Below are 21,001 nucleotides of genomic sequence, written 5' to 3'. Positions count from 1 at the left end.
CTATCAGTACCCCAAAATTAATAAAATAAAGCTTTCATAAATCTGTACAACATTGTATAACAGAAGATAGCCCCTGTGAAAGATCTTCATTCTTAGGCATTTGGACATTTTTTTCTTTCAAAAATATTTTGCTTTTGTAATAGAGTTTTGGAATATAAAGTATTTACACCCTACCTGCTGGATAACAAAAAACAGCAGTTAAATAAATCCATAAACAAATCAGATTTTACCATTTAAAATATATATAATTTTGAACCTTATTTACAGCTTTTTTGTTTCATTCTATAGCAAAGTAGACAATTCAATTTCTGAAACTTAAACTGAAGACAAATCTTTCTCTTTAGCAAAAAACCCGTTTGGTTTCAATGCTTTGAAATAACTTTTAACAAGCAGCCAGGGAAAAGTAAAAGTCCAGAAGTCTTTGTGTGGTCTATGTAATGGTGTGAAAAACCATTCATGGTATGGATGACAGAGGCAATTCAAGATCAGTGTTAATTATGTACAACTCACCTGGATTTTTTTTGCATACTGCATTTGAACTAGCCTTAGGACTAGCTGTTGACTTAGAAAAAGTAGCTAGTTTGTTCAATTAATTCTAATTGAGATTTATATTTTACGTAGAATAATAAAAAAGTTTACAAGTCATCATCCTGGAGAAATTCTCCATCGTCTCCATCTAAAAGTAAGTCTGTATCCATGACATCTGATTCCTCCATCACATCTTCCAAATCCTGAATAATGTCATTATCCTCCAAATCCACGTGTCGCTTAACCATACTCATGTGATCTGGATGAAGTAACACAGGTGCTACTGGTGTAGCAGATTGGGCTATAGTTGCTATTTCACCAACTTCAAGAGCTTTCTGAGCCTTTTGTCGCTGCTGTTCCTCCTGCTGTCTGTGCGTTTTCATGTGAGCATTTCTACTTTTAATCTTGTAGAACATCCTGAAATATTGAACTGACACTTAAAACCATGTATTCTCAGCAAATTACAAGAAAGCAATAGTGGTCCGCATTTCTGAATGAAGCCCAGATAAAGTAAAATGAAACTTTGTAAAACAGGCGACTAATTAAAAAATGCTGGCAATTTAGAGAGAAACAAGTGTTATTTAACTTACTTTCCACATTCCTTGCAAGGGAAAATTGTAGCAGCATCTGTTTCACCACTTGTTGTATTGTGTGCAGGGGAGTTCTTCATAGAGGTGTAACCAGGCTGAAGTCCTCCCACTTTATGTTTAGCTGCAGAAGTCAGTTTTGGAGTTTGGCTTGAGCCACCATGGATACGTGCATGGCCGTTTAAAGCCTGCCTGGAGCTGAATATCTTAGAGGAAAGATGAAAAGAAGAGATTGGTTATACTCTTTTAGTCACCATACCATCCAAGTCAATTCAAAAATATAAAAAAACTTCAGTACAACTTTAACATAAAATCTATACATTACAGGTTTATTGGGGAACCACAGTTATAAATGACATGGAGTAACAAAGGGAAAAATGATTAGAAACGCAAAAAATAAAGAATGGCCTAATAACGATATTAAATGTTTATGCTACTATATACTGTATGTACAATTTTAAATGAGGACAAACTTTGTCGAAAAATCATATTCCAGGATGGAAAACATCTTCAGTGAAGTGAGATGTTTTTCAAATATAAACCAAATAAAGTCTGCAGTTTATGTTTACAGAATGTCCCAAATGTTCCTCAGAAATAGTGCTCCAATACGGTAAAATTTATAATAAAAATACTTGCAATATTTATAGAGCACTGTTGAATGTTTTCAAAGAACAAATAACTTTTAGATTTCAATGACTTGAGTCCATTCCAATTCAGTGCTGATAAACTGCAAAGCTGGTGTGGTAATTTCCGCATATTATAAGCAACAAATATATGCCAGATGATTATGCTTATCTGCTGATCTGCCAATTCATTTGCAGGTAACACATAAATCTCCCACACGTGGCAGTGCTGTTTTAAGGAGATGTACCATTGCCTCTGTAGTGTGTAGTACAAGTTAAAAAAATCTGTTCTTTTCAGAGCATGCTATTTCCCATTGAAGCATGACAAACTAATATTCAGACAACATTCAAATGCAGAGCACTGTATTAAGCTATTTGTTGTCTGAAACTAAACACTGTTGCATTAACTGAAATGTTTTCTGAATTTCTCATGAGATTTTACTGTAGGTACTTATGATCTGACCAGCAGATGGTATCATGTTCCATTTCCCCAAGATTGTACAAGTGTTGCAAAAAAATGATGATATATTTGAAAGATATTTTCTCAGCACAAAGGAATATAACCTCAGTGATAAATTATTCAGATGTGCAAAACCAAATCTCATCATGAATTCTAACATTAACTATTTTATGCAAATTTAGCATCAGTCAGTAAATTAGATTAGATTAGACTTACAGTGTGGAAACAGGCCCTTCGGCCCAACAAGTCCACACTGACCCGCCGAAGCGCAACCCACCCATACCCCTACATTTACCCCTTACCTAACACTACGGGCAATTTAGCTTGGCCAATTCACCTAACCCGCACATCTTTGGACTGTGGGAGGAAACCGGAGCACCCGGAGGAAACCCACGCAGACACGGGGAGAATGTGCAAACTCCACACAGTCAGTCGCCTGAGTCGGGAATTGAACCCAGGTCTACAGGCGCTGTGAGGCAGCAGTGCTAACCACTGTGCCACCGTGCCGCCCAAATGGGGCAGGGTATTCACATTTAGTGTCAGGAGTTTTGTACTGATGGTTTTGCACCGGGTTGCATGTCCTGATTGACCATTGAGAGGGGTATCTCCTACTCCCTGACCCTTCCTGGTCACTAACTCTCCTCCTTATGGATTATTTACACAACTGTATAATTTGAAGCTACTGTCACTCTCAGCTTGAAGCTGCACAGGTAGCTTTCTGCTTCTGACCACTCATCCTCAGGAGGGGTGACTGGTGAAATGATGAATGGGAGGTAACTAGAAACAGTTAGCATTTTTGAGAAGCAGATGAAAAATATTAAATATAATTCATTTACAAATCAAATAATTTAACACAATTTTTAAACAGAATATAATGTTCTAATATTTTTCTGATATTCAACACAATACTCCAGATGGGGCCAACCTGGCAGTTTATATAGGATGGAGTATAACATGCTGGTTTTGTACTCTGCACCTTTATTTATGAAGACCTGTATCATATGTTTTATTAATTGTTTTGCTAACCTGTCCTACCACTTGCAAAAACAGGCTGACTAAAACTTCCAGGATTCTTTGTTCTTGCATCCTTTTTAAAATTAGCACATTTAGCACAGCATGTATTTTTTCCTCCTCATTCTTCCTACAATAATGTGCCTCACCTTTTTTGTACTGAAATATATGTTAAATATTCATTCATTCCTGCCTTCTTGCAGTGATTTGTCTTTGTTAGGACTTACTTACAAGTTAATACATTTCACTAACTAGTATCTGGAATACTATACCTTAGGGAATGCCACTGTATACTTTCCTTCAATCTGAATAACAAACATTTACTAAAGCCACTTTCGAACCCTGAACTTACGCTGTATCCATACTTTTAATACCCCTATTATCCCTGGGCTTCAATTTTGCTAATGAGCCTAATGTGTTACTTTATCAAACACCTTTTGAATATTTACAACAACTGATTGTCATCATTCATCCTCCTTGATAGCTTAGCAAAAAAACTCCAATCGAGTTTGTCAAACATATTTACGCCTCATCAAATCCCCACTGGTTCTTCTTTACTCGTCCAATTTTGTCCAAGTAGTTGTTTATTTTAACCATCCAATCCATACATGATGAAAAGACAAGATAGGCATTTTGAACATTAATTTTTCTGCCAGCTTTAGAAACCATTAGGGCTTAATTCTTCGTGGAGGAGTGTAAAATACTTTCTAATGTGTATGGGTGTGGAAAATGGGTCATGTCCTGAATTCCCCAAAAAGGTGTGTAGGGACAGCCAAAATGTTTAGGAACCTCTTGATATAAACTGTGCTAAAGGTATAATTTTTGAGGCCTGCATTCTGTTCAGCAAACCTTGAAGCTAATAATTGATACTTACTGCACCACAATTTGGCATTTCACACATAACTGTGGGGCCCTGAACAACTGGCTGCTCCACAGTTGTCATCTGTAGTGGCAAAGGGGACTTTTCTACCTCCGTATTATCATCTTGATTTGATTTCCTATCTTCTTCCTCTTCATCCTCTAATTCTTCATCCTGATCACTAAACTATAGAAGAAAGTCAAAATAAGTCACAGAAAAAAAAATGTATTCCACAAGCATATTATACCATAATTCCAAAGTTTGAGTGACTGAATTGCATGAAATCATTAATTTATATCTTGTTCACTATAATGGTGTTTGCACAGTAATATATATCCCTTTGATAAACAATATAAAGAGTGTTGACCATTAAGTAATTTACTTGAGTAGAATTTCTAGGACTTTCCTTATCCATGTACAGAGGAAGTAGGATGTAGTTAATTCCCTTTTCACTTCAAGCCACCTTCAAAGTAGTTGGCACCACACACAGTAGTCCATTGAGTGAGACATTTGAACGTTGTCAGTGCCTATGGACCTGTATCTCAGCGTGGGCGGCACGGTCTCTGTGGAGTTTGCACATTCTCCCTGTGTCTGTGTGGGTTTCCTCCAGGTGCTCCGGTTTCCTCCCACAGTCCAAAAATGTGCTGGTTAGATGAATTGGCCATGCTAAATTGCCCGTAGTGTTAGGTGAAGGGATAAATGTAGGGGAACGGGTCTGGGTAGGTTGCGCTTCAACGGGTTGGTGTAGACTTGTTAGGCTGAAGGGCCTGTTCCCACACTGTAAGTAATCTAATCTAATCTAAATAACTCGGAAGTCTGGGTTCAAGTTCCAGTTGCTCCAGACATGTATAATAACATCTCTTACCAGGTTGATTAGAAACTATCTGCATCTCAATAGCATTTGAACTAAGAGGTTTGAGTTCAAGTCCCACCTGCTCCAGAGATGTGTAATAGGATCTCTGAATAGGTTGATTAGCAAGAGGGAGTACTTTCAGGAAATCTGGGACAAACCCCACAATAGGTAGCAAAGTATAACTTGAAATCACACAGTGTTCTCAATTAGTTCAAATGATAGTTTTCAGCTGTTTTCAATTGGTCACTGCATGATTAATCTATTTGTTCACATTCATTCATCTTAAGCACGTAACTAACCATTGATTTCATGATAAATACTTGGTAGATTTTCTTTCATTTATTTTAGTTGATGTCAATATTTATATTTGTGTTGCTTTAAATCTGAAGGAAAGACGGTCATGTAAGTTGCTGTAAATGCTGTAGGGAAGGGTGTCAAGCCTTGCTCCTGATTCTCATCAAAAAGAAACCTTTCATCCGCACATATACAGGTTCATAGAACCTTTATCAAACAGAAAGAAACCAGCCCTAGTACCTTGATTAGTTGTTTGAAAAAGAAATATCTAATCTTTCTATTCTTCTCTCTGCAACTCCGCATTTTTTTCCCCTTGCAAATGTATGCCCCATTGCTTTTTGCTTTATTATTCCAACGGTTTCCAAAATCTTTTCAGAGAGTGCATTCCAGATCTTAACGGTAGTGTGAAAAGAATACTATTAATTTCCAGTCTACTTCTAGCGTCAATTCCTTGAACAATTTAACACAGGTCAAAAATTAGAAAGTTCAGCTCTTGGGAATTACTTGAAATTATTAGTGTCTTCATGTGAAACTGGGTGCTGCTGAAGCATTACATGAACCATAACTCCACTAGGAATCTAAAGCAACAGAAAATGTCAAAATACCAAATGGCAAGATAAACAGCTAAGCAACCTGTCAAGAGCATAAGAATTAGGAGCAGGAATAGGAAATTCAGTCCCTTGAGCCTGCTCCACCATTAAAGACCATCGTAGTTGATCTTAGCCTCAACACCACTTCCTTGTCCACTCCCCATAACACTTCAACCCATTACTAATGAAAAGTCTATATACTTCTGTCTTAAATTTACTCAATATCACAGCATTTACTGCATTCTGGGGTACTAAATTCCACAGTTTCACGACCCTTTGAGAGAAGTAATTTTTCCTCATCTAGTTTGAATCTATTATCCCTTATTTGAAAACAATGGCTTCTAATTCTAGATTGAATATTTCCTCACTGGTCAATCTCTAATTTGCCTGAGCATCTTAGACACCTCAACTAGATCTCATGTAGATAAGTTGGTTAAGGCGACATATGGGATACTTGTCTTTAATAGTCAAGACACTGAATATAAGATCAAGGAAGACGCAATGGAGCTGTATGTAATGTTAGTTAGACCGCAGCTGAAGCACTGTGTGCAGTTCAGGTTGCTAAACTAAAGGAAGGATGTGATTGCATGAGAGAGTACAGAAGAGGTTCATGAGGATGTTGCCTGGGCTGAAGCCATTCCGCTAAGGGAGACGAGACAGACTGGTGTTATTTTCCTTTGAGCAGACAAGGCTACCAAGAGATCTGATTGAAGTGTGTACAAATCTCGGAGGGGCATAGACAGGCTAGATAGGGGTCAATACCCAGGGGTCACAGTTTTAAGGTGAGGAGTTGGAGGTTGAGAGGGGATTTGAGGAGATCTTGTTCATCTAGTGGATTGGAGATCTTTGGAACTCACTACCTGAAAGAGTGTCAGAGGTGGGAACTCATAAGACATATAAGAACTATTCAGATGATCACATAAAAACACTGCAGCATACAAGGCTACAGGTCAAGAGCTGGAAAGTGGAATTCAAATAGATCGATGTTTGATGACCAGTGTGGAAACAATGGGATGTAGAGCCTCTTTCTGTGCTGTGAACTTTCTATGACTCTAGTCTTAACAATTTCAGATAGAGTCATAGAGATGTATGACAACAGACCCTTCGGTCCAACCTGTCTATGCCGACCAGATATCCCAACCCAATGTAGTCCCACATGCCAACACCCGGCCCATATCCCTCCAAACCCTTCCTATTCATATACCCATTCAAATGCCTCTTAAATGTTGCAATTGTACCAGCCTCTACCACATCCTCTGGCAGCTCATTCCATACACGTACCACCCTCTGCGTGAAAAAGCTGCCCCTTAGGTCTCTTTTATATCTTTCCCCTCTCACCATAAACCTATGCCCTCTAGTTCTGGACTCCCTGACCCCAGGGAAAAGACTTTGCCTATTTACCCTATCCATGCCCCTCATAATGTGGGAAACTTCTATAAAGTCACCCATCAGCCTCTGACACTCCAGGGAAAAAAAGCCCCAGCCTGTTCAGCCTCTCCCTATAGCTCAAATCCTCCAACCTTGACAACACCCTTGTAAATCTTTTCTGAACCCTTTCAAGTTTTACAGCATCTTTCCGATAGGAAGGAGATCAGAATTGCACGCAATATTACAACAGTGGCCTAACCAATGTCTTGTACCTCCCAACTCCAGTACTCAGTTCTCTGACCAATAAAGGAAATAAAAAAGGAATGATCACCTTATTGGGATTGTATTATAGACCCCCCCAGTAGTCAGAGGGAAATTGAGAAACAAACTTGTAAGGAGATCTCAGTTATCTCTAAGGATAATAGGGTAGTTATGGTAGGGGATTTTAACTTTCCAAACATCGAATGGGACTGCAATAGCGTTAAAGGTGTAGATGGAGAGGAATTTCTTACGTACAAGACAATTTTCTGATTCAGTATGTGGATGTACCTACTGGAGAAGGTGCAAAACTTGACCTACTCTTGGGAAATAAGGCAGGGCAGGTGACTGAGGTGTCAGTGGGGGAGCACTTTGGGGACAGCGACCATAATTCTATTTGTTTTAAAATAGTGATGGAAAAGGATAGACCAGGTCTAAAAGTTGAAGTTCTAAATTGGAGAAAGGCCAGTTTTGACGGTATTAGGCAAGAAAGCGGATTGGAGGCAGATGTTCACAGGTAAAGGGACGGCTGGAAAATGGGAAGCCTTCAGAAATGAGACAACAAGAATCCAGAGAAAGTATATTCCTGTCAGGGTGAAAGGGAAGGCTGATAGGTACAGGGAATGCTGGATGACTAAAGAAATTGAGGATTTGGTTAAGAAAAAGAAGAAAGCAGGATAGCTCAAGTGAATCCTTAGAAGAGTATAAAGAAAGTAGGAGTATACTTAAAAGGGAAATCAGGAGGTCAAAACGGGGACATGAGATAGCTTTGGCAAATAGAATTAAGGGGAATCCAAAGGGTTTTTACAAATATATTAAGGACAAAAGGGTAACTAGGGAGAGAATAGGGCCCCTCAAAGATCAGCAAGGTGGCCTTTGTGTGGAGCCACAGAAAATGGGGGAGATACTAAATGAATATTTTGCATATGTATTTACTGTAGAAAAGGATATTGGAGATATAGACCATAGGGAAATAGATGGTGACATCTTGCAAAATGTCCAGATTACAAAGGAGGAAGTGCTGGATGCCTTGAAATGGTTAAAAGTGGATAAATCCCCAGGACCTGATCAGCTGTACCCGAGAACTCTGTGGGAAGCTAGAGAAGTGATTGCTGGGCCTCTTGCCGAGATATTTGTAGCATCGATAGTCACAGGTGAGGTGCCGGAAGACTGGAGGTTGGCAAACGTGGTGCCACTGTTTAAGAAGGGAGGTAAAGACAAGCCAGGGAACTAAAGACTGGTGAGCCTGACCTCAGTGGTGGGCAAGTTGTTGGAGGGAATCCCGAGGGACAGATGTACATGTATTTGAAAAGGCAAGGACTGATTCGGGGTAGTCAACATGGCTTTGTGCGTGGGAAATCATGCCTCACAAACTTGATTGAGTTTTTTTAAAGAAGTAACAAAGAGGATTGATGAGGGCAGAGCAGTAGAGGTGATTTATGTGGACTTCAGCAAGACGTTCGACAAACTTCCCCATGGGAGACTGATTAGCAAGGTTAGATACCATGGAATACAGGGAGAAGTAGCCATTTGGATACAGAACTGGCTCAAAAGGTAGAAGACAGAGGGTGGTGGTTTGTTGTTTTTCGGACTGGAGGCCTGTGACCTGTGGAGTGCCACAAGGATCAGTGCTGGGTCCACTACTTTTTATCATTTACATAAATGATTTGGATGTGAGCATAAGAGGTACAGTTAGTAAGTTTGCAGATGACACCAAAATTGGTGGTGTAGTGGACAACGAAGAAGGTTACCTCAGATTACAACAGGATCTGGACCAGATGGGCCAATGGGCTGAGAAGTGGCAGATGGAGTTTAATTCAGATAAATGCGAGGTGCTGCATTTTGGCAAAGCAAATCTTAGCAGGATTTATACACTTAATGGTAAGATCCTAGGGAGTGTTGCTGAACAAACAGACCTTGGAGTGCAGGTTCATGGAGTCGCAGGTAGATAGGATAGTGAAGAAAGCATTTGGTATGCTTTCCTTTATTGGTCAGAATAATGAGTACAGGAGTTGAGAAGTCGTGTTGCGGCTGTACAGGACATTGGTTAGGCCACTGTTGGAATTCTGCGTGCAATTCTGGTCTCCTTCCTATTGGAAAGATGTTGTGAAACTTGAAAGGGTTCAGAAAAGATTTACAAGGATGTTGCCAGGGTTGGAGGATCTGAGTTAAAGGGAGAGGCTGAACAGGCTGGGGCTGTTTTCCCTGGAGCGTCGGAGGCTGAGGGGTGACCTGAGGGGAGGCTGGTACAATTGCAATATTTAAGAGGCATTTGGATAGGAAGGGTTTGGAGGGATATGGGCCGGGTGCTGACAGGTGGGACTAGATTGGATTGGGATGTCTGGTCGGCATTGAAGGGTTGGACCAAAGGGTGTGTTTCCATGCTGTACATCTCTATGACTCTATAGCAGGTAGCTAAGAAGGCACCCTTTATTGCAAGACATTGGACTGCATTTTATGGCACTGTGTTCCCTGCCTCCTAAGCTCAGCCAAAAGGTCGGGGTGCAGCCCATTCATGATATACATGGCTACCTGCAGCGAATGAATGCTGACAGGAACATGAATTGGTTTAACGTGATATTTCTGTTCTATTCTCAGGATGAATTCCTGCTTTAGCAAGTTACCAGTTGAAGAACTATCAGCTTCATCTGGCACTGGAGCTATGGTCAACCCCACCATGCCATGGAATCCATGTAAGTTAGGGGTCAAGGGTCTCAGGAAAAGTGTGTGGAGCCAGTTTAAAGACAGACAGCAGGATTAAAAGGGATGGAGGGAGAAGCAGAAAGGGGGCTTGTCATCATGAACCCAGGAGTCCCATCACTGAAGATTCCACATCCACTGTCTCATCAGCAAGCCATGAAGCTAAAGCTGGTAGATTTCCCAGACAGCCAGGGCCTGCCTCTGCAGCAGATGAAATATATCTAGCAGTAGAATGAGGTCCTTAACTGGTGATTCATTGGTCACTTCAAGACCTTGACAGGTATGATGGAGATGCGGTACCCAGTGGCTTTATCATCCTCCCTGTATAATGTTTCAGCTAGGGAGGAAGTTGATGGTTAGGCGACAGGAAGGCCACCTGCCTTCAAATCCACTGGTGGGGAAAAAGTGTAGAATCCAGTCCTTGAATCAGCAATAATAAATATAAAATAATAATGAGGCCACAGCCAAAGTATTGTGTACATTCCATCAGTGTATGACAGGAAGAAGGTGAATATACTAGTGACAGTACAAAAGAGACTGGAGGGTGCTTCCATGACGGGAAAATGTTAGCTGAGGGAAACAAGTGGCGACATTGGGACTGTTTCATAAGAGGCAGGAGCAGAAGTAAGCCATTCTGTCCATCGAGTCTGATCCACCATTCAATGAGACCGTAGTTGATCTGATAACCCTCAACACACCTTCCATCTTTTTCCACATGCCCCTTGATGCCCTTACTATTATGTCAATCTCAGCCTTGAATATTCTTAAGGATGCAGCCTCAACTGGTCTCTGAGAAAGAATTCCATAGATTCATGACCCTCAGAGAAAAGAATTGTTCCGAGTGTCTTAAATGGATGAGTCCTTAACTTGAATTAGACTCTCTGATCCTAGACTCTCCAAAGAGAGCCCATTTCCTTAACAGAGTGCTCAGTAACAAGGACATGAATTTAGAAGTGTATGATACAGGATTAGTGGGAAATTGTGGACAGTTTTCTTTCCCCAGAGAGTGGTGGTCTGGATCACAGTTTGCCTTTCCGCATTTGAAGAGTACTTTGGTACCTACTCAGATCATTACTTACCAGATAGCATAGACACATTGGCCGAATAGATAATTTATGGTACAAAGGCCAGAAAAATGTTTCAACTTAACTATATCCTTCCATCTCGTTAAAATCCTCGTCATGTACAAACTCTCCAATACCCCTGGCTAATCCCCTTACGGCAGAGAGAAAATTAAAACCATATGACTACTCATGCTTAATATTTTAAACCAAAACCCTCTTATATCCTCCTCCCTGAATTGCCTACCCTCCTCTCTTTTTGCAGTTTTGCTTTTCACTCCCTTCATCATACACTGCAGTCTTTTCCTCTTGTGGTCTCTATAGATTACAATAACAGAAGGTCATCTCTGTTCTCCTTTTCTGACGTACAAATCACATGCTAAATTCTCCATTTTTCATATTCCTACCTTCCTGTAAATGTATAAAACATTTTGAGATTTAAAAAGTTAAAGCTGTTTATAAAATACTTTTATGTTTCAGACATCAAGGAAGATGGTGGTAACATTCAACCCCTGTGATTCTCCATTTCCCACTGAAACGAACACATTTCTCCTTGACTATAATAGAACTAGCAGTAATGGTGCTAGAATCTGCACCAATTGTTATGTCCTTGTGTAAAAACAAATTTAATGAACTTCAAAGGAAAAGAGAGTCATAAAAGAAAACTCAAATATACATGTAAAGTCAACTTTATAATTGAGGCCGCCACAAGCTCTGGATGTCCTCAACAACTAATCAATTCAATTAATTTTCCTTAATGAATGGATTAAATTAATAGGACCGTTTAAACAGACTGCCTTAGGTAATTTACACATCTTAAATCATTAGTATCATTTCTTCAGATACACGATTCCAAATCAACGTCAATCAAACTTTCACCAGCCTCTTAGCAGTATTAACCACAGAGGACTACCATTATTCAAGAATAGACTGACTATATATTCTCAGCAATTTAAACAAAAATACTGGAAACAGTCCATAGGTCAGATGGTGTGTTCACCATTTCTAGCATTTTCTATTTATATTTTTGATTTTCAATGTCATGGTATTTGCCTTTTGTACATGTTCAGTACCTTGCCTGCACCCGACTTAAACTCATTTACCACGATTAACTAATATATATCGATCAAGTAATAAATGCTCACCTTGAAAATAAACAGTTGACCACCTGTTTTAAAATCTAATAACATGTGATCACTGACTCTTTCATATTCAAATTTCTACTTACCATTCTCTCTGCCTCCATTTCTGCAAGACGGGTCCTGTGTTTTCGACCTAATCGCAAGACCTTTTTCCAAGTATAGTAATATTCAACACATTGTGCCACAGTCTTTGATTTGATCTGTATTAAATAATAAAGTTGATAGATCAATGTTACAATCCCAATTCCATATTCACACAAATATGCTTAACAAAACTATATATTAACTTTTAAAAGTGTTTGTTTAACCATTCTAAGATTTTCTTACAGATAGATGTTAAATATCTTTTTAGAGTAGAATGATAGAGACCAAAGGTTAAGAGCTGGTTCGACAAAGTCCAGACATTTACTTTTCTACTTGCTTTAATTCCAGCCTAAACATACAACTCACTGATTGCTTGTTTCTCCATATTTATACTGTTTTTTTTTATCCAATCATCTGTTAACTAACATAAAACCATCATCTATTTCCATAGTTCAATTTGGACTGCAAGATCCTACTAGATTATGAAGAAATTTTGAGACTAAAATAAACACACTGCATCCTCAGATTTTTTTCTGACCCATTCATTTTTGCTAAAGAAATAGACCCACAACAGTCCATTGCTGTACCTGAACAGTTATTGTTCTATAACCACTTGTCATTTTTACATTATATTCTTCTAATTCTCTGAAGTGCCTTATAGGATTTAAAGGCATTATATAAATTAATGTAAAGGCATAATATAAATCAATATATGTAATGGGGTAGTTCAACAGCAAATGGTGCACGTGCTGTAAATCTGAAATAAAAATAAAGAATGCTCAAAAATCAAAACACACATCTGGTAACATTTGTAAGAGAAAATCAGACTGAACATTTCATTGATCTTTTACCAGATCTGGTTTTGAGCAAGTGATAAGGGGTGCAGGGTGGGTTAGCCAGTTATGGAGAATAGGAGGAAGAACAAAAGTTTATGAACACAGCAGAGGATTGCACAGATTAAATGGCTAAAGGTTTCATGTTGTAAGACCAAAGGGAATCATCATGGGGAAGAAATACAAGATGCATCTGGAGAAAATATGAATAACAAAAGAAGAGCTGTGCCCTGGAATCAAAATCTTTAGCATCAAACTAATTTCCAAAGATGAAAATAATAGATCAAATTAACATTTTTATCCTAATAAAAGAACATAAGGTAAAAAGCTGAGAATTGAAACAGCTTTTAAGATGGGAGAAATGAAAAACTGAAGGGAAAATAACTTGTACTGACAATTTTCAGTTTGCAGAGTGCAATCAGATTTGAAAACATTTGTAAAAATATTTGAATCTAATTAAAATATTGTTGCTATATATGCTTAGTGTCATTTGATCATGAAGAAACTATTTTCAGAAAAGTAAATCAGGGAACCTGGCAGTCACTTGGGCTGAAAGCCATACCTTGTGCTCCAAGCAAAAGAAACCACACAAGACAACCTCGACATGACTACTTGTGTATTAAAGTGCCTTTGCTCAGAGTTCTAAAACAGCTTTCACAAATCTATCTGACAAACTGTACTCGGAAGGAAATATTCAAATTTGCAACTGCTTCAAACAAAACCCAAATTTGGAACTGCTTCAAATAAAACTAGCAGCAAGAGGAGTGCAGCTCCTCTAAACGTGGCACAGCAGAGCAAATCTCACTGAATATATGGGCACCAGAAATGATGGTCACATTCATTTCAAATGTAAACACTATAAATGTTGCTCGTAGTTGACACGTTTGATGAAAAGACCTTATGTTTTACAGTTCCACCTGAACGTAAAATACTGATGTGGTATTCCCACCTTTGGAAAAATAAAGATGGAATAACAGTTTCAATCAGAAGACCTTCATATATCTCAACTCCAGTCCCCACCCCAAAACCATCTGTACATTTTTCTTTGTGCATTTGTAATAGCCCTGAATTCTATTTGTTGAAAAGAGCTTATTTCTTTCTTGTTTCATCACCTTGGCAACCATTTCATTTTATTATCAGTCCTTAAGTTAAAGGATACAGTCTGCTTTTCCTATTTCGTTGCCATTAGTTTATACATATGGCCCTTTAACGCTTAAATTCTGCGCAGAACAGAAAAGCTCTGTTAAGCCAAATTGTTTGGACTTCATTTCTTAAAACTAAGCCCAGTTTTTAAAGATTTCAATGCACTATTCGTTGCTCTAATCTCAAAGGATTGATGTTGCCGACAATATTTAAATTACAAATGCTCAAAACAAGTGCAATATACCGGATGGTCTGGAATATTTCAGCAAAACACTAATTGATGTGCCAGTAGGTTGCCTCAACTTTATTCAGGTCAGATCTAAGATTGACCCAGAACAGGACAGAAACTTGGCTATTAAACCTGCAGAGAACATGGTCAAAATCAGTCTTCCTTACCCAAGACAATTTATGAACCTGACTGCTATCCAGATAAGATGACTTTATGGAAGAATCAAATCCTAAAACTTTTAGTTTGTGAGATATTCTGTCTTTACAAAATGAAGCTGAGAGAGAACTCAGCACCAATGTCTGCTGCACCAAGTACTGTGTGAGGCAGCATGCAAATATAAAATTAATCTGATTCTGGAAGTTTTTTCATGGTTGTCAGGTAGAATTGTGTTTCTTTTAAAACAAAAAGGAGGAGAAAAAGAAAGCAGTCATATTATCTGGAAATTATTTCCTGCCTTCTGATAATCACCTAATAGGGATTGGTAACCTAAAGAGGCAGGAAATAAAAATTATTGAATAAAATGAAAACGTTATTGTCTATGACATAATTAATATTTTTTAGGTTAAAATTTTTTGTTAAAAAATGAATTGCCCAAATTTTACAAGTAACAGCTGTGACATACATAGTGGAAAGAGCAAGTTTGTGAATCCTCAATATAAATCAACTTGCCTGGATCCAACTGATAATAAGGAATACAAAGGAATGGGGGAATAAATATCCTTCGACTGGCCATGCTTATAGGCATGATATTTTTCTTTATTCGTAAGATGTTTAAACATATTAGAACCATCATATATTTTCCACTATTTTATTTTATTCTTTTTCTCATTTTTAATTTGGAGCTGTGAATTGTAAGTTGAGACCTAAAAGGCGACCTTGGGATTGTGAGCAGCAGCTTGCGTTTATGAAAGAAAAACAAACTTTTTTTTTGTTTTTAAAGCCAGACCTGAAGGTTAATTGCTGGTATTTCTTGTTTTTAAAAAGAAAGTACGCTGTAGACACTTCATCTTTGGAGAGGCCTTATGGTCAAGCAGGTGCCAGATGTTGAATATTAACCAGGACCTTGTGAGGAGATGCTTAGTCTGGCAGGGAGAGGCTGGTTTTTGAACTGTGTTTAAATCATAAGGGTTGTGCCTTCTCAATCGACAGTCTGTTCTGACATAATGCAATTGTTCCTTTCTCACGTGATCCTATGTTAAAAGAAATCGTAAAATAGCAGCACCATTTAAACCAATGGGACCTGAATCGCGTTATAGCCAACGCACATAAGAAAAATTCACGTCCTACAAATAGTAGTCTAAATTCTTCAATCGTGTTATATCCAAATTAAGTTGGAGAAACGCACGTTACAGCAGAACCAACTGTACAGATTGAAGATTTGATTCCTCCCTGGCTGTCTTCTCATTATCAACTTATTAAAAGGTCGGGGGAATAGAATTTCCAGTATAAGAATTAAACGAATACTCCTCGGAGCCATTGACATGCATCAGGGTTGTCAGAAACCAAGCAAGACATAATCCTGTGTGCCAGTAATGCTACGGATTGTGGAGTCCGCTTAAGTGAACTGCCCACTTATATCTCATTTATGTTTTCCTTCTGATTTATCCCTTAACTGTGTCTACTTATCTGTCTTTGTTTGAGAGTGGGGCTAGAACCAAAGAAGATTAGGTTTTATTCGATGACCTTATGGTTTAATTTTGCTCTGTTAAAGTTATGCTGTGGAAGTGCCAGTTGGTCTGCGGTGGAGAAATTCAGAAGTCACATGACACCAGGTTATAGTCCGACAAGTTTATCTGAAATCACAAGTTTTTGGAGCACTGCTCCTTTGTCAGATGAAGTGTCTGCTGAAACTACTGTATTGTTCATAAATTGTTAAGTCTTTTGTTTAAGCTGTAAACCTCATGTACAGTATTGATTATTCAAAGAGTCTGGTACTGGTTATAGAGTCAGAGTCACAGAACACAGAAAAAGACCCTTCAGTCCAACCAGTCCATGCCAAACATAATTCCAAACTGAACTAATCCCACCTACCTGCTCCTGGCCTATATCCCTCCAAACCTTTCCTATTCATGTATCTGTCCAAATGTATTTTAAACATTCTAATCGTACCCGCATCCACCACTTTTTCAGGAAGTTCATTTTACATGTGGACCACCCTCTGCGTAAAAGAAATTTTGCTTCATGTCTTTTTAAATCTCCCTCCGCTCAACTTAAAAATGTGCCCCCTTGTCTAGAAATCCTCATCCTAGGGAAAAGACAACTACCACTCTCTCATTATCTTATCAACTTGTATCAGAGAGTCTCTCAACTTCCTACGCTTCAGTGAAAAATATCCCAGCCTATCCAGTCTAACTTTCCACACCCAACAAAATCCTGGTAAATCTCTTTTGAACCCTCTTCAGCTTGATAACTGGCTAGGAACCATTGGGGTCAATTTTGAGGGTACTGAGTATTTTCATTTTATTGTGCCACGAACATAAAAATCAAGAGGCTGATTTGATTTGGCATTTTGTCTCCGTGCCATGACAGACACAATACTACTTTTGCTTCTGGCTGAAAATCATACAAAGGTTATGATCACACTCGTTATATTAATGTCAAGCAAAAATCTGGAGCTTCCATGGGTCTAAAGACAATTTATAGGTTTGATTTTAAGATGTCTTTTTCAAGAAGTTGCAACAATATTTGGTTTTACATGCAGGAAAGAAAACAACAGGAATTGAAAGGAGGTCAATTATATTTTTAGGACAAAATACATCACCTCCAGCAAACATAATTACGGTTATTCAAGAAAGTAGCTCACCACCACCACTACCCTTCTCAAAGTTAACTAAATGCTGGCCCAGCCAGTGATGCCCAAAATGATGATAGAGAAAATTCCTTAATATGTACACATACTTACACCAATTAATTCAAAATGGTTGGATAATTCACAGTTAACAGTTTCATATATGCCAGCAAAGAAATGATTGAGCATGTTTGCCTGCTAACACTCCAACAGCATTTATTTATTCCTAACCAGATGTTTTGTGGTTTCTTTTCAAGCAGCTGGCTTGTAGTATTAGTTACTTTCACTTGGAGTCTGACCCACATTCATCCATCAGCATCTGTCTGTGGCATATATCCATGTGAAACTTCTGCAATTTGAAACGTTACTAAGGCAATTTGGCTGTGATGCTTGGTTTTTAATCTGGTTTCAACAAGTTTGTAACATCCTTTGACATGTAGGTTATCAAGCTCATATATATAGATGTCTATTATATACACATTACTTATGAAAAACAGCTTTGATACTCTAAAGCCCCCACACTTGTAGCTGGCAAAATCAGTAGCCTTTCTGACATCTAGAAGACATGATCACTGATAAACTTAACTTCATCTTTTGTTATTCTAAATACAATGTGCATTTTTCATCATAACGTGAGGCTATAACAAATTCATTTATCCCTACCATCGTCAATTCTCTAGCATTTATTTAGTGCCTGATATCTCTCCAGTTTCATCAGATTTGAATTCACAAGTTCATGTTTTTCTTAAATTCCTTTAAGGAATTTGCTCATCCTGCTCTTCTTTGCATCTCCTTCCTCAATCTTCCCACCCAAATGATCTTCAAACATCAATTTCAATAGAGGAATTAACTTTTTTTCCGAAAGGAAGAAAGCAAGTCTCCAACCTTGTTCAAGCATCCATGACAGTTCTTCACCTAGCCCTGCAGGATATTCGACTCTCCACCAGTTTGTAATCATTTCTTTACCTTTCCCTTGTCCTAACCACTAGCATACAACTTGTCTCACTCGCCCTACTAATTGAAGTATCTGACATGATTCAGATCGGAAAGAAGATCACAAGTAGAGAAGAGGAAAAATTAAACAAGAGAAACTTACTTCAGACTAACAAAATGCATATTTCTGAGACTTAGTTTTGTCCAAGGACAAGAACAGAGATGTGAATTCTGCCCCAGCTGATGGTTGCTGAGAAAATTATTCCTATTATATTGTCAGTTCTTTAAACTTAGAGGTAAGGCAAAAGTTGGCATAGTCCTACTGGACCTTTGTCTCTACTGAGAGTGCAGCCCAAAGAGATGACTGGTGGCAGTTTAACCTGACAGTCACCATGCCAAGGGTAAGATTGAAAGGGAGCTCTTTCATGGTAATCTCAGCCAGTCCAGGAATTAAACTTGTGCTGTTAGCGTTATGCTGCATTGCAAACCAGCTGTCCAACCAACTGAACTAACCAACTCCCATCTCCAAATAGAACCATGTCTGTGAAGCAACATCATGTGGTGCTAATGACCATCAATACAGCAAATGTTTAAGGAATAGTCATACAACAAACTGAAGCACTAAGCAGCTGATGTGTGATCCTGTGAAATAAAATGTAGGATAACAGTTACCCAAATACTATCAAACTTGGAATAAATACTCAAAGATATGTTGTAAGATTACTATTAAAAAAAGCAAGAGACCATTATGTAAACAGCTCATGATAAAAGTCAAATCAGTTCAGAGTTGTAGGCTGCCACTTGAACCTTTCTTGAAATGGAGTCAGGTTAGTCTCTTATCTCTCCCACCATGAATGTGCATCTCCAATTTGTGCTCCAGAAGATAGCTGAGGTTTAAAATTAAATTCATCACCAGTGATGGCAAGTCAAGCAATTTCTCTGGGCGCAGTGTCCATTTTCAGTGACAACAGGGGAGTGACAGTACTTGAACATCTCTCATAAATATAAGATTTAGCCAGAACACATTTAGTCTTAAAACAAAAATGTAAGAAGAGAAAAAACTTACCAAGAGATTGACTTTAAAAAAAAGCCAACTATCATAATATCTTACTTCCAACCTATCCACAATTACTTGCAGAACTAGAATGAACAATGAGTTATTTCTTTACGCACCATAAAATATCAATATCGTGAACATCACAGGATATCTGACTAGCAATAAGTCCAATTTTTAAACAATGAAATACAAGAAGTGAAATATTACTGCCAAAATTAACAGCACATGCTGTGTTTATCAATGCACCAAACACTTAAGTTCAAGGGTTAAGAGGCCCAGGTCTCCAGAATTTGCTAATTGTTTCACACCATCTTGCTCATTGCTTTGCAAATGCGAAGTCTTTTTTTTCCCTGAATTCACTGGATTTGCACAAAATTGCTCATTAAGCTTGCTGAAGGAGGGTACGACTGAAACTTAACAACACTAGCACCTTTTTTAGTGAGATATTTCTTGGTGCAATGTCCAATCAATCTTTCTGGGTGAACAATTGAAACTATTCAATCTCAAACTGAATAAAAGTGTAGGAACATGAGTAGATCATTTTGCTTTTTGAGCCTGCATTCAATGAGATTGTGACTGATCCATGGCTAAATATCATTTACTTGCCTAGCCAAATACCCCAAAAATATATTTGATTAAAAAAAAGTCTGACTTAAATAAATAACTGACCTACAGAGTGATCTAATTTCCACCATGTTTCACATGTAGAACTGCTGAAGACTCATTTCTGAAAGGCGAGGCTGCATCCCCTCGTCTTGATCTCCTTAACCGTGGCAAATACTTTTCCTAACAGCTAGCTGTTCCCTTTTATATCTTCAAAGCTTGAATTACCCTTTATAATTCTAAATTCTGGGGAATGCAATCCTGGTTTATATAATTTCTTCTGCTAATGGATTCCTCCTTGGAGTCCAGGTATCTAGAAAATCTGTATTCTCTTTCAGGCCAATATATTGTTCCAAAACTGCACATAATCAAGTATTAGAGATTTCAATAGATCATTTTTCCTTCCTTTTCCTCTCACTAAATCCTATCTTTTCTTTCTACTAATTTTATTCTAATTCATCATCCTCCTCAGCTAATCCAGCATGTTTCTCAGTCCTGAAATCATTTTGTTTCAGGGGATCCACAGATGGCCCTGTTGCTCACTAAATATTTCAGATACCTCAATGCCCTAATTGTACTATTATCAGATCACATCTCCTGCCGTCTATGTCAAAAAGAGAAAGTTGAAGTATGCAGGGAAAAAAATCAGTCCAAATAACAACATGCATCACAAAATATCCCACTTTAGCACTTTTGGCTGGAAGCTATTTTTGTAATTGATTCTTAAGTGTTAAACCACAATATATTCTTGTTAAATACAGCACTGGACTGTCTCTGGAAAAGTTCTCTTACCATTTTCTGAACCAAGAAAAAGTCCTTGTTATGTATACTCAAAGCTTTGTTGAATAGTTTCCGTTCTGCTGTTGTCCATTTGTCAGAACCTAAGAAAAGGATAGAATTTTTAGCAAAATCAAAGGCCACTTCGAATTCTTTTTTGTTTGAAATTTCTTACCCTTTGTATTTCCACCCTCCGGTTTTATTCTCTTTATGGTAACAT

At 38.2% G+C, this 21,001-nt stretch overlaps 1 protein-coding gene across 8 annotated transcripts in view; it reads right to left on the bottom strand.

The window, feature by feature from the left end:
- Positions 1–272: 272 nt before the first annotated feature.
- LOC132819732 (transcriptional-regulating factor 1) overlaps positions 273–21,001 on the bottom strand; it is a 278,026-nt gene continuing 257,297 nt past the window's right edge. For 7 of the 8 annotated variants that reach the window (XM_060831421.1, XM_060831420.1, XM_060831424.1 and 4 more), the window contains 5 exons: positions 20,797–20,885; positions 12,421–12,534; positions 4,084–4,254; positions 1,119–1,321; positions 274–945 (listed from right to left, as the gene is read on the bottom strand). In XM_060831421.1, the coding sequence (XP_060687404.1) occupies positions 636–945; positions 1,119–1,321; positions 4,084–4,254; positions 12,421–12,534; positions 20,797–20,885 (887 nt within the window). In that variant the 3' untranslated portion in view covers positions 274–635. Of the gene's footprint in view, positions 946–1,118; positions 1,322–4,083; positions 4,255–12,420; positions 12,535–20,796; positions 20,886–21,001 lie in introns of all 8 variants that reach the window. The other variant, XM_060831428.1, reaches the window with a different exon arrangement.

The sequence above is a fragment of the Hemiscyllium ocellatum genome, chromosome 10 (assembly GCF_020745735.1).
Source record: "Hemiscyllium ocellatum isolate sHemOce1 chromosome 10, sHemOce1.pat.X.cur, whole genome shotgun sequence".
In the NCBI taxonomy this organism is placed as follows: Eukaryota; Metazoa; Chordata; class Chondrichthyes; order Orectolobiformes; family Hemiscylliidae; genus Hemiscyllium; species Hemiscyllium ocellatum.
This window is presented reverse-complemented; position numbering and strand designations above follow the sequence as displayed.